We start from the raw sequence: 13,427 nt of genomic DNA on the forward strand, positions 1-13,427 counted from the left end.
CCCAGTGGAGCTCCATCAGGTGCTTCTGCTGGTGGCAGCTGATCAGTAGGACTCCTTAACCTGGACAAGACAGCATTCAAATTCTGCCGCATTGCAGCCCTCATCTAATACATGGGCAACGAGGCCACCATATCTGATCTAGATAACTGCTTTAATCTATGACACAAAAGGCTGGCTTCTAACGTCTACATCTGAAATTTGTACTCCTTGAGTGTGGGGAGCATCTTTATTAAAACCTTTCATCATAGTATTCGCTTCTTTTGGGAAGAAGCAACTATCCCTGTGGGATTGGATTTGTCTTGACATTTTCAATGCTGCCCACTAACCAATGAAATAATTTGAAAGCTGGAGTAGAGATATTGGTCTGTTTTATGAGACAGGGCAATGTAAAGGTCACACATTGTCTGAAAAGGTGACTGAAAAATTGAGTAAATTTCGTATATGCAATTTAAGGTCTGCCGTGTCGGAAGCCAATATGTGGGGTCAAGTATTGTCTTGTTTAAATCACTAAAATAAATGAACTTAGCTTGTCATAGTTTTTATATCACATTCTCACTTATGTTTATCTGAATTAGCATATTATTATAATTTTTTACTATCGTTTAAATAAATACATCCAAAATAAATACACTACCGTTTAAAAGTTTGACAACTGCAAGATTTCTTAAATGTTTTTGAAAGAAGTCTCTTATCCTCACCAGGGCTGCATTTATTTGATCAAAAATACAGTAAAAATAGTAATACTGTTAAACATTATTACAATTAAAAAGAACTGTTTTCTATTTTAATGTATTTGAAATGTGATGGCAAAGCTGAATTTTCAACAGTCATTACTCCACATGATCGTTTAGAACATTTAGAAATCATTCTAATACACTGATTTTTATTTTATTTTTGCAACAATGTGAAAGTCTTTACTGTCACTTTTGATCAATTTAATGTGTCCTTGCAGAATAAAATGAATAATTTCTTTCAAAAAGCTTACTGACCACAACCTTTTGAATGGTTGTGTATGTTCATTATAATAAAATCAATAATATATTACAATTAAATTATTATATTAATATTATTATTTCATTAATGTTCTGTTCCTCACACAAAACTATCATATGTACCCTGAAGACATGCAATAAAGGGCACGATTTGTAGTTAACACTTTTATGGGTGTTTCTCTGAATAATATTTTTAAGATGGATGTCAATGGGGTCCATCAACTGTTTGGTTACCGACAAACTTCAAAATATCTTCTTTTGTGCTCAGTTGAAGAAAGAAATTCATACAGGTTTAGAACAACTTGAGGGTGAGTAAATGATGACAGAAATTTTAGTTTTGGGTCAACTATCCCTTTTCTGCCATGACAACTCTCAGGAGATTGGTATGGTAATAGAGATCGGCATGGTAATGGATATGGCAATGTTAATGTATTTGGTCTTGGTGGAATAGATCTGCTACGCTGCTGCTGCTACAGAACAAGTACAGAGACTTACTACTGCCAATACATTCACAGACATTGCTGTGAGCATGTAAGACAGGCTGCTCCTGCTGCACATGTAACATACATGATAAAACCCCAGTAGCAGATCTATACAGGTGGAGGGTTTCTGAAAGCACGCTGCAGACTGCTAACAGCAACACCCCGGAATTTGTTTGAATGTTGAGCCGCAACTCATTGGAGGCTGATGCAACAGCAACCAATCAGCTGTGCTATGTAGATAATGATGTGATCGCTACCAAATGAGTCAAAGACTTATCAGCCTGCACCATCTAGAGTTTCATGCCAGAATTAGGTATTAGTGCTTTTTGTTCGGTTTTTGCAGCACACTTTCAGAAACCCTCCACCTTCCCCAGCTCCACCTGTATATATCTGCTACTGGGGGTTAATCAATTAAACTATCAACTACCAAAAGGAAATGTGTAGAAAATAAATGTAATTTGAGCTGGGAGGAATGAGAAATTATGCATTTAAAAATAATGAACCCAAATAATGAGCTTATTGGAAATGGCTCCTGCACCAAAGACTACATGACTGTTTCATACAGAAATATCCCTATGCTCCTTTAGTACATCTACAAGAAACCCAAAAAGTTAGGGGAAGTTATTGGCTACAGTCGTCAATTACAGCTTTGCAACTTCAACAGCCAAGTGGAGAACTTTAGGACCAGCCTCAAGGGTACTGCAGTAATGTAGCATTCATTTCTCATGTGCCCTGGACAAAAGTAAAAGGCCCCTTTTTCTAGGGCTCGGCCCCAGGTTTCCATCTTACTGAGTTGGCTCATCGACTGGCCTGATGAAGGGCATTTGGCTATCTATTGCTTGGGCTGGGTCCTGCCTTCAGGTACCAAAGGAGTTGCCAAAGTAAAAATTTGGTTTGCGTCTTTGGCTGGTGCCAAGCACCCACAGCCATTCATCTCTTGCCAGTGCTACTGTCTCACAGTGAGAACCTTGTTCTCCAATTACAGCCTGTGAGCAAAAAACATTTGTTTATGTGAAGCCAAACTAAGCTTAGAAACATCTCAAGGCTTGTTTTTGTCAATGTCGCTCCATCTGTGCCTACATAAATGAGAATGTCAGTACTATTTGATCAATTTGCTTGCCTCAAAAAGAGTCAGGGCGAAGGGATGTCCCAGATGATCCATGGAGGACAGCAAAACTCTACGGTTGTCTCCATTCAGGTCCACACTGGATATCAGATGAAGCTTGGAATCGACCCAGTAGAGTCGTCTACTAGATAGATCTGGAAGATGAAAGAACTTTTATATGTAGTGTATATGTAGTGTTTTAATAAGACAACAAATGCTTTTAATTTAATATGATTGGTCAAACGAAGCATTGAATAGTGGGTAGTATGTGAAGGGATAATTCATATTTCAGTTCATATTCTATTATTTTTCATATATCAAGTAAAAATAAAAGGCAGTTTGAAATGAAATGAAAGGCACAGCTGAAAGCACAATGAATAAAAAAAAACACACAAAAAAAAAAACACAATGCGCTCCAAAATCTTACAGCAAGGCTACTTGCTCTTTTTTCCCATTAAAAATGTATTTTGTTTCAATACAGACAAAGCAATTCTCAATTCAACCTTTTTTGTCAATAACTTTTTTCTATCTATAACTGCTTTTTCAAATGGGTTTTATGTTAAGCGAGCTAGGGAAATAATGGTGATATTGACAGCGTTGCTTGAGCAATTCCATTTAGTTTTTCCCAAACTGATGGGTGATTTATGAGGAACAATGAAGGTGAATGATTCAAAGCCCTGTTGGCCACAGGAGGCTGCTCTTCATTATTAACACTCCTTCTTCTCCTTCTGCCTCTGTGTTTGTTTGGTCTTTCATGATCCTAATGTTTTTCTCTTTCTCCTCAGTTATTTTGGCTGGTGTCTTGTTATGATGGCAAACGCAGCTCTCTCATGTCTTGCTTTTTGGTATGGTATGCTTTGTTTTGCTTTCTGCTGTTTCTCTTTTATGTTTTGTTGTCTTTTCTGCTATTCTCTAGTGTGTGTTTCTCTACTTTGACTATATTTGAAGATGTGAATACATTTGTTGTGAACGGAGTAACTGAATTGCAAAACTTTCAAAAGGTTTTACCGAGCGCAATCCCATTGGGCCACTCGATCCTCTCTGAAACCAGAACCTGTCGATCCACCCCGTTCATTCCAGCTTTCTCAATCTTTGCCTGCGTTCCCCAATCCGACCAGTACATGAACCTGGGGGGTCAAAACAAACAAACAAACAAAACGTTCATGATCAGAATTACGGCCATATCTAGACCAGTGGTTCTCAACCTTTGCGCCTCCAAGAACGCCTATTGTCGACAACAATATTCAAAGGCCCCATGACTTCCATTTGTTTGTGATTTACTGGACAAGGATTAAGGATAATGGTTTTAAAAACTTTTTTTTCCCTACTCAATACAATTCTGTAGAGCTTGGCATAACCAGAAAAAATTTATATAAAATGCCCATGAATTTATAGAATTAATTTACATACATTTTCCAGGTCTAGAAATCACACTTTTAAAATTAGGCTACCTCACACATCCAGATTTTCCAAGACTTGTTCTTCAGAGAAAAGAAAATGAATTTAAAAAAGAAATATCTTGATTTTTAGTTGTCTTGTCTGATTTGAATACTATTTTTGTCAAATTTATATCATTTTAAGGCTTTATCTTGAGGCTCCCTTAGAAGTATGCAAAATCTATTTCCCCCGCATTTTCAGAGCTAGTGGGAAAATCTGTTGAATACTGCAAAATTAATTTAAACAGGGTAAAATGTGTAAAATGGTGGTTTACCATTCTTATTGGAAACTGAAAATATTTTAATTAGCCAAAAGACTAGGGGATATGTGAATGACAGCTTTAAAACTCTACAAAAAACAGTAGAGCTTTCTAAGGAGCTTCCTGGGTTGGAGCCACAAAAGCTTCACGCTATCAAACAAATGAGATACAGTTGAGGGGAAAATTAGGGAGCTCCGATGGCTCATCACCTGCCAAAAATAGGATGAAGAGGTAAGTGTATGCTCATTAAAAAGAGTCAGTATATAGCTCTGGCCCTATAAGAGTGAAGTGGGCACTTTAACCACAGGCAACAATTAGTTGGTATGCTGACCAGCATGAGACTCATTTGCATGTTTTTCATGCTCTTCTACTTCTGTAATATGGTGAAAAGAGCCCTGAGGGGAAAGATTCATCATGATGAATGTCAGTAAAAGAAGAAATTATACATACGAAGTGAAGGAACCTTTGGCAAAAATCTCGGTGTGTTGACAGATCAAGCACATACATCCTATTAACATTATTAATTATAATTTAATTATAATTTAATGCAACATTCCCACTTTCGAGTCTGCCCGATTTTTACATTATAAACATTTTATTGTTACCCTTGTCTTGGATCAACGGCGATGGCACGTGGTTCACCAAGATCTGTGTCGATCAACACCTTCCTCTTCTTGCCATCGCCAGTTGCGACAGAGATAGTTTTGTGTCCAGAGTCGGTCCAGTAGATGTTCTTATGGACCCAATCCATTGCTAAGCCCTCTGGGGAATGTAGCGCAGTGTCTATGAGTGTGATCTGTTGGGAAGTGTCGTTGGCTTTGTTGATGTATGCACTGAAGAGGAACAAACACACTGTTAATTTACATTCACAGCATTTTAAGCAGATGTTATGTATCTATCTATTCATAAACATTCACAAGGTATTTGATGCATCCGTCAGATTCATGGTGAATAAGCACACCATGAATATCTGGCACTCACAGCTGTTGTTTACATACACATACTGTAGGCAGCAAAGTGAAGCAACATCTGCTTCTGCATGTTTCTCAAAGAACAATTGTAGGACAAAATGGCTGACTCTTGTGATCTTTCCTGTATACGAAAACTATTTTTTACAGTGAAGCAGATATGATTGCCTTTTGAAGCATGGTGAAATCTGATGTGACTGTGACTGATCTTATGATTCAGCACTCATGAGAAAGCGCCTCATGAGAAATATTTTTGATGTCACCTGGGTCATTTGCTAAAAGGGATGCCATTTGAAAGCTCATATACTGTACATGTGTAAACAAGAACTAGCTCGTGCCAATAGTAATATATATATATATATATATATATAATAGCCTAATATTTTGTGTGTTTTTGGCTTGTCCCCGGACCTGTGTTTCCTCCTTCTCCTTGCTATACTAACAAGCATATTTTCACAAAAACACAATATGGAAATAAAAGATATCATTTTATCTGTAATCTTTGTATATACTATTCACTACAGTTCAAAAGTTTGGGGTCAGTAAGATTGTAGATGCATTAAATTGATCAAAAATGACAATAAAGACATTTGTAAACATTTCAAAAGATTTCTATTTCAATATTGTTTCCACAAACATATTAAGCAGCACAACTGTTTTCAATATTGGAAATAATAAGAAATGTTTCTTGAGCACCAAATAAGCATATTCAAATTATTTCTGAAGGATCATATCATGTGACACTGAAGACTGGATTAATGAATGACTGCTAAAAATTCAGCTCTGCCATCACAGGAATACATTTTAAATAAAAAAAAAAGTATATATAAAATATAGTTATTTCAAACTTTAATAATAATAATAAAAAAATGACTGTATTTTTGGTCAAATAAATCCAGCCTTGGTGAGCATTAGAGACTTCTTTCAAAAACATTACCCTATTATGGTTTTTGAATATTCCCTTTCATGCAGTGTGTAATATAGCTGTTTGTGAGCGTAAACGTTCTGCAAAGTTAAGTCGAAAGTGCACCCAAAAGAAAGAATCGACTCTGAACCGCCTTTACGAATCGTTTGTATTTTCTATTTCCTAGGGTTCTACATCACTAGAAAATAAATTAGCATAATGCCCACCTATGTTGTATTTTGTCCACCCGCGAACAATTTGTCCAGCCCTCAAAGTTCATTTTACTGACGACTGCTTCTCAAATCAGTCTCAAATCTTCAAGACTTCAATGCGGGATTCACAAAATGCTTGCTCTTGAAAGATGGGCCAGTCCCCAGTTTATTCTGAGCTTGCTCCTCAGAATCCCAACCTCTAAGTATGAATAATTATTGATGTATATATTTTCTACCGGGTGTTCAAAATATGTAGTTTTGTGTCTTATATTGTTTAGGTCTCCGGCTAACTCACGTTATTACTGTCTTACTGAAATACTTCTGCAAATCATCTGTGGGCCACTATTACCTAAAATCTAAAACTGTGTCTTTTAATGCAGATTGTCTGTCATTCTTACTACTGTGAGTAAAGATAAAGGATGGAGCAAGATTTGTTTTACAAACGTTTGTTCCATCAGTCATTCACATTAGCACCTGGCTAACGTATGCACCGCTATTGATTCAGTTCCCGCATGTGCAGTTGTGCACCGCAATAAATGAGAAATATACACGTCGGTTTGTTGATGGACATACTCTTGTTAATGCTGATGGTGAGGAATTACAGTTGCATCATATCACAATGTACCTCAAACTGAGTAGCTTATCACTGAGAAACGTCCTGCTCAAGTCGTCCTTGCGATGGAGGTTCGAGTTGAATAACTATTTCTTTCAATGTTTCATCATTGGACTCACACTCAGATTGATATGGTAAAATCAACGTCATCGTCACTGTCTTTACAGTGTATACAATCGCTGAGCTGTAGCCTCCGGATGGAGCTGAAGTTTATGGTAATGGCCCTTTAGCTTAGTCATTTTATGTTTGACTTTCAGTAAATAATACGCTTAAAAATCCTGTCAACCAGGGGCGTTTCTAGGTTTTAAAAACATCAGGGGCTGAGCCCGAAACGTCAGGGGCTAGGGTGGGTAACAAGATAACATGATTCGATACAGAGAATAATGTATATTTTAGGCCTATATGCAAGGGGGCAGACTGGTTAAAAAATTCAGTCCTGGCACTGTAGCCACACCAGGCCATACTACCACACAGACACACACATTCAAATGTGAGGTAGTTAGGGGGGTTCGGGGGCATGGTCCCCCGAGAAAATTTTGATTTCTCAGACCTACATATGTGCATTTTAAGGTGTTTGACGGCCAACATTTTTTGATAACAATAGCTTTAAAAGCATGTCAGTGGGCAGTCGCATAAATTATTTGTCAAGCAGATAACAGATTCTTAAACATGAGAATGAGGATAAATGTTTAAATGAATGATCCACACTAGAAAATGGAAATGCAGAATGTTTCTGCTTATTGTTGACAATACACAACCACATATTTCAAACAGGAATGGCCTTAAATGAGAAATCTTTCAAGGATTATTTTGCATAGATGTAAACTTTTTAGCAGTAAAGATTGGTTTCAGCAACTTGTTTCTTTCTTGAGTTAATCAATGTTTTTGGCACTATTAAATCAGTTCAATTAAATTTCAATTGTTCACTCATAAAGACAGTCACTTGTCACCATTACTGGCCTAATGATGCAAGTTGTGCAAACACAGACAAGCGGAGTGATAGAAACTGTGAAAAGGCTGATGCTGGTGAAATATTCGAACACATTCGAGGACCTTATATATACATATCAGAGTTAAATAGGAATACATTGTAATGATGTTAATCAAGCAGACTAAATCACACGACTGCGCAGCAATATTTAAGCACATTATACAAAGGAAATAATACAGATCTAGATAAATTGGGTTGCTTATAGTTAAAAGAATGTCATGAACGATCATTTAGGCTAGATGTAGGCCTATTTTTCACATTTTTGGTCACAAAATATTTAGTCAGTTTTGATGACTTTGCAATATTGATAAAATGTTAGAATATTAATAATGAAAATTGAGTAGGGGAGCGCGGGGCACAACCTAATGCGGGGCTAGTTGTAACACGCTTGTTTTAAATACTTCCGCACATGCTTGGATGACGAAACTTTGTGTATTTACTAGTTGCCATATCAACACTATATAGAAAAAAAATTCCGCCAAAATGTTTGTTTTTTTGGAAGATATCCATAGACATTTATTAAACCATAGCAAAAGTAAATTTCTTACTTAAGTTAATTTTTCATCTCTATTTATTGTGTTTATTTAAAATAAGACAAATCTGATATTATTTTAATCTCCAAGATGTTATTTAACAGTTGAGATAGTTATTTAATGCTTCACTAACTAGCAGAAGACACTAGCAGGGTTTAAATCCCAGCTTGTGCAGGCGGGGGCATGTTGTAACACTGCGTTACAATGTGCCCCTATTAGAAATATGCTATTATATTCTATACTTTTATTAATTTTATTGAGAAAACGTGAGAAAAAGGTGAATAAAGACTGAGAGTCAATGTTCAGAAATTACTAATTATTTATTTGTTTTGAACTATGTTGTATAGCTGTGTTTTCATGTGTTCATAGTCAAAACTCAAAAATGAGTTTATATTTAATTATTAAAAAATGCCATTATTTTATATGCAAAAGTTTTTTTAATTGTATTTTATTTAGAAAATATTTTAGTTAGATCAAATATTTAGTATTAGATCAGATAACATTTTTAAGCTGTCATATGTTATGTTACAATGTGCCCCACTCATGTTACAATGTACCCCACCTATGGGGCATGTTGTCACATTTCACTTCCATTCTTTCGGGGTATATCAAGAAAAAAGTATATACTGTATTAATAAAACAAAAACACATAATTGTACTAGACATGTGGGAAATTAATGTGGGAAAAAATAAATACTCTGAACCATAAGTAGATTTACACAAATTAAGATAGTCAAAAAGCGTTACTTTGTGCCCCGCTCTCCCCTAAGGCTACGCCAAAATGTGTAACATTTATGTAGCCTACAAAGGAATACAAAAGCCCCGACATAGAGTTTTGACGCAGCTTTAATCTCCCTTTTGGTTATTTCAATACTTAATTGACGATAGAACACGACGTTACATGCTAGTTTATTTTGCGTGATACAGGGCGCGCCGCATTTGCGCGTGATTGAGCCGCGAGCAAACGGCTGGCACGACGTCACGTAAGTGAAGCCCCGGATGCCCATGTCTAACGACGCGCCTGCAACTCTTTTACCATGTTGGTAGAAAATTGAAAACTGGTTACTGGTAGAAATACCAGCATTAAAACTTTGTAGATTTGTCCGATAGAATGTTTAAAATCTTAAAACACTTACTTCAAATCTACAAAATATTTACTTTTAATATCAAAATGAAAAAAGGAACCCATTTTATAGAATGACCCATCTTTCATGGCAGTGAGGGGGTGCTTTGTGTTATAACCTGGTAATTTTCCATTTGCAGTCAACGAGAGCCCTTAACAGATACTGCCTCAACAGCCATCAAAATGGGCCCATCTCCCCTTATAAGACAGGACTTTCAGTCACTCTTTTCAGAGAGGATCTTTAGTGAATCACAAGGACAGAGGAAATAGAAGCCAGGGAACATTTCTATTGTGCTTCAGTTGGCTTGACTAGGAGCTCTATTAATAGGAACAGATTCCCTGGCCCCTTTCAAACACTGATGATTCACAAATGAGACAAAAAGAATAAAAAATAAAGAGATAAAGTGTTCAGCACTTTAACAATGTGACTAAACAAGATGAGATGTTCAATATAATGTGATGTCAACCACTAAATTGCATGTTCATTTTTTTATAATGATAGTAAAAGGAGATAATTGGGGGGGGTATACTAGTACGGTCAATTATGGACCAAATTCAAAAGCAACATTTTTAAAAGTACTATAAAACCATGTCCTTACCAGGCACAACACAATACATTACAGAGGAAATTTCAGTAAGAATAATGGCATCAAAATGACAGCCATTCACATTTTTTGATTTGTAATATTTTACTGATTAAAGGCACACTATGTAGAAATTGTGTTTTTGTCAAACAGCGACCCCTAGAGTCACTGTGGAATACTTGCACTGTCGTAAATACCCACCCCCACCCTGTACACCGGTACCTGTTCGGTAGGATAGAAGCGTCGGGCATGGAACAGGCACAGATAGACTCCGAAGATATTGACCAGGTAATGTTTCACGATTTCATACAAATATTAGGCTACTGCATAGTCTACTGAACTACTGATGATGGTAATAGGATAATAATAAGTTTATGTCAAGTGTTAGACTACTTTATAATAATAAAGTAGCATACCGCGTTTGCTGGCTTATAATGTTTTTACATAACTTCAGCTAAATCACAAGTAAATAGCCTATAGTTTAGGCCTACTGTATAATTTCATTTGTGTTTTTTGATTGTAATGTAAACATTACAAAATGCCAGATGACATCAATAAATTTAAATGTACGTCGCATTATTTCATAACATTGGCCGTTATGATGTCATTAGACATGATTATTGCTATTTTTCATAATAGTTTGCAAATTGTGCTCGTTTACACTATTTACAACCTCTAGGCTTATTTATGTCCTGATAATTATGTGAGATATTGACAACTGTTTTAATGATAATCGCAGGAATCAACGTCAAAAGCGTCGTTTACAAATAAGAGATTTACTTACTAGTCCATCAACAAGATCGCCAGGTCAGCATCGCTGTTGCATCCAGTGCTGCTCTTTAGCTCACACCAACGAGTGAAAGCCTGACCGAGTGGGACTCTAGTCCGGTTCCTCACGCGGTCAGATTCTCTCTTCCTTTTCCTACACTCTTCCGACCGCGCTTTCTTTGTTTTTTCCATCGTCGAGTCTTCCAAGAATTACGTCTGAAATGCGTGCAAGTGTCTTTGTGCTTCATATGTTGTTGATGTGCCGTAAAGCAAGTGGTGATTCTGGCGAGATTTGTCGGGGGCGCCCCTCTCAAACTTGCATTGCTGGTTTTTCCAGCGGCGTCCCCCCCCAAGCTTTACTACCAGGATGATTCGCCCTACTATGAGTTTGTTTACCACCGAAATGACTTTGAAGCTGTTATATTAAGGTACAATTCTTGCATAGAGTGCCTTTAAATGTAACTGTAGGTGTGGCTACTCAGTACAACACAACAGAAATAATAATGTCCTTTTACTCACCACAACACTTATGGCGCTTTTCCACTACACAGTACCAGCTCGCCTCGGCTCGCCTCGCCTCGACTCGACTCAGCTCGGCTCGGCTCGGCTCGCTTTTCGCTCCGTTTTCCATTGCAGATAGTACCTCCACAATAGTACCAGGTCGTCATAGCGACGCCGCAGGAAACTGCCGTGACTTAATCTTTTACGCGAGACACACCCGCTACTCACACACACAGGACAATGGAGGAAATCGAGTGTATGCTGTTTTTGGATGTTTTTGTTTTTGTTTTTGCTGTTTTTTATTCAGGATACTCCGTCTGGCGCGTGCAATGATGACGCAGTGAATAGTGACGATTCTCTCTGACCAATCAGCAGTCTGCCTTGTTTTCACGTCACATTTTAGTATCGCCTCAGCTCGCTTAGAACCTCGCCGGAGGTGGTACGAAAAAAAGTACCTGGAAGCAGGTACAGGTACAACTTTTACATAGTGGAAAACCAAACAGAGCCGAGTCGAGTCGAGTCGAGGCGAGCCGAGGCGAGCTGGTACTGTGTAGTGGAAAAGCGCCATTAGTAACAAGTTAAAGTGAGTCAAACCATCAAAGTGCAACCCACAGGGTGTTTAGTGTTCACACAGGGAAAAAACAGTGATTTTCTTGATCTTGTCTGTTTAAATAGCGGGGTTTGGGTTCCCTCTGACATCTTAATTACAGTAGGAGCCTTGCATCACATTAACCCAAAATTATTTTAATTGGAATGAATCTAAGCAATAAACACAACATTAATCTATCAACCTTTATGTTGAATCAAAAAGAGTCATTTTGAGCTCTCATGCAGGTGAACCAAGACTCATCATAACAAAACAGCTCAATAACCACATAACCCTCAAAATAGAGTCCAGACAGATGCCGGATTCAAGTAATAATGTATTTACTGTGGATCCAAACAATGGCCCTTAAAATGTATTTGCCTCATTTGAGGTTTTAGCTGTCAACTGACATCTACACTGTTGCATCTTCACTGTAACTACTAATTCATGCCACTCTCCACCAGGGACATAAATTAAACTCCCTGCAGACAAGCAGAAGTATTTCCATTCTTCTGAGGGGTTTATAAAACGATAATGAACTGTCTTACGCCGTCCTAACACAAGCCCTCCTGAGGGGAGAGGGGATGAGTAATGGGACGCCTTATTGTGGGAGGTAAATTATGGGAAGCATATGGTGCGGTTGAAATGATTTAGAGATGATCCTAGAGGCTGATGTGACTCCGAGTGTTTCAGGAAGTGAGGCGGAGACTCGAGCATGACAGCCCAGCATGCACACTGGGACAGTAAAGGACAAACGCTGGTCCAGTTTTTCAGCTGCTGTTGTAGCACAGGCAGGCTGTGACAGGCTGCTGTCCGACTGATAAGATGACTTTGTTAAATGGTTGCTAGAGCTTATTCAAGACCTCCCAGAAGGAATTAGAATGTCCTTTCATCAGGACAAAAATGCCTAAGATAAGTGTTTCGTTAGAGAAGTAAGAGAAGTGGAAAATGACAGGAATGCTGCAATACAGTATTATCGTAAAGTTAGAACATGATACAATACACATTACCGTTCAAAAGTTTGAGGTCGGTAATATTTTTTTAATGTTTTGTCTCTTATGCACACCAAGGCTGCATTTATTTGATCAGTAAAAACAACATACTGAGAAAAATTATATAATTAACAATTTTGCTTCTCAAGTAAATTGATCTTGTTCCGAGGATGCTTATGTCAGTGCATAACCCCCTTACATTTTCAGCACAAGACAGAGGAAGCCCAAGAAAAAGTCTGCATGAAAATGAGCATGCAAGCAATTTCCTACACATCTTTCAATCCATGATGCTGGTTGCGGTGAGAAAATCTCCAGTAAGTCTATGGCAGCTGCTCTCATGAATTTAAATATCAGCCAGCTGAGAGGAGGCGGGTAGA

At 37.6% G+C, this 13,427-nt stretch overlaps 1 protein-coding gene across 2 annotated transcripts in view; it reads right to left on the bottom strand.

Moving 5' to 3' along the window:
* The window catches only part of lrp8 (low density lipoprotein receptor-related protein 8, apolipoprotein e receptor), a 165,794-nt gene that overhangs the window by 18,971 nt on the left and 133,396 nt on the right, over window positions 1-13,427 (bottom strand). For both annotated transcript variants that reach the window (XM_082137383.1, XM_082137382.1), the window contains exons 11-13: window positions 4,881-5,108; window positions 3,588-3,706; window positions 2,595-2,734 (exon numbers count right to left, since the gene is read on the bottom strand). In XM_082137383.1, the coding sequence (XP_081993509.1) occupies window positions 2,595-2,734; window positions 3,588-3,706; window positions 4,881-5,108 (487 nt within the window). The remainder of the gene's footprint in view (window positions 1-2,594; window positions 2,735-3,587; window positions 3,707-4,880; window positions 5,109-13,427) is intronic.

The sequence above is a fragment of the Leuciscus leuciscus genome (genome assembly GCF_965113295.1).
Source record: "Leuciscus leuciscus genome assembly, chromosome: 14".
In the NCBI taxonomy this organism is placed as follows: Eukaryota; Metazoa; Chordata; class Actinopteri; order Cypriniformes; family Leuciscidae; genus Leuciscus; species Leuciscus leuciscus.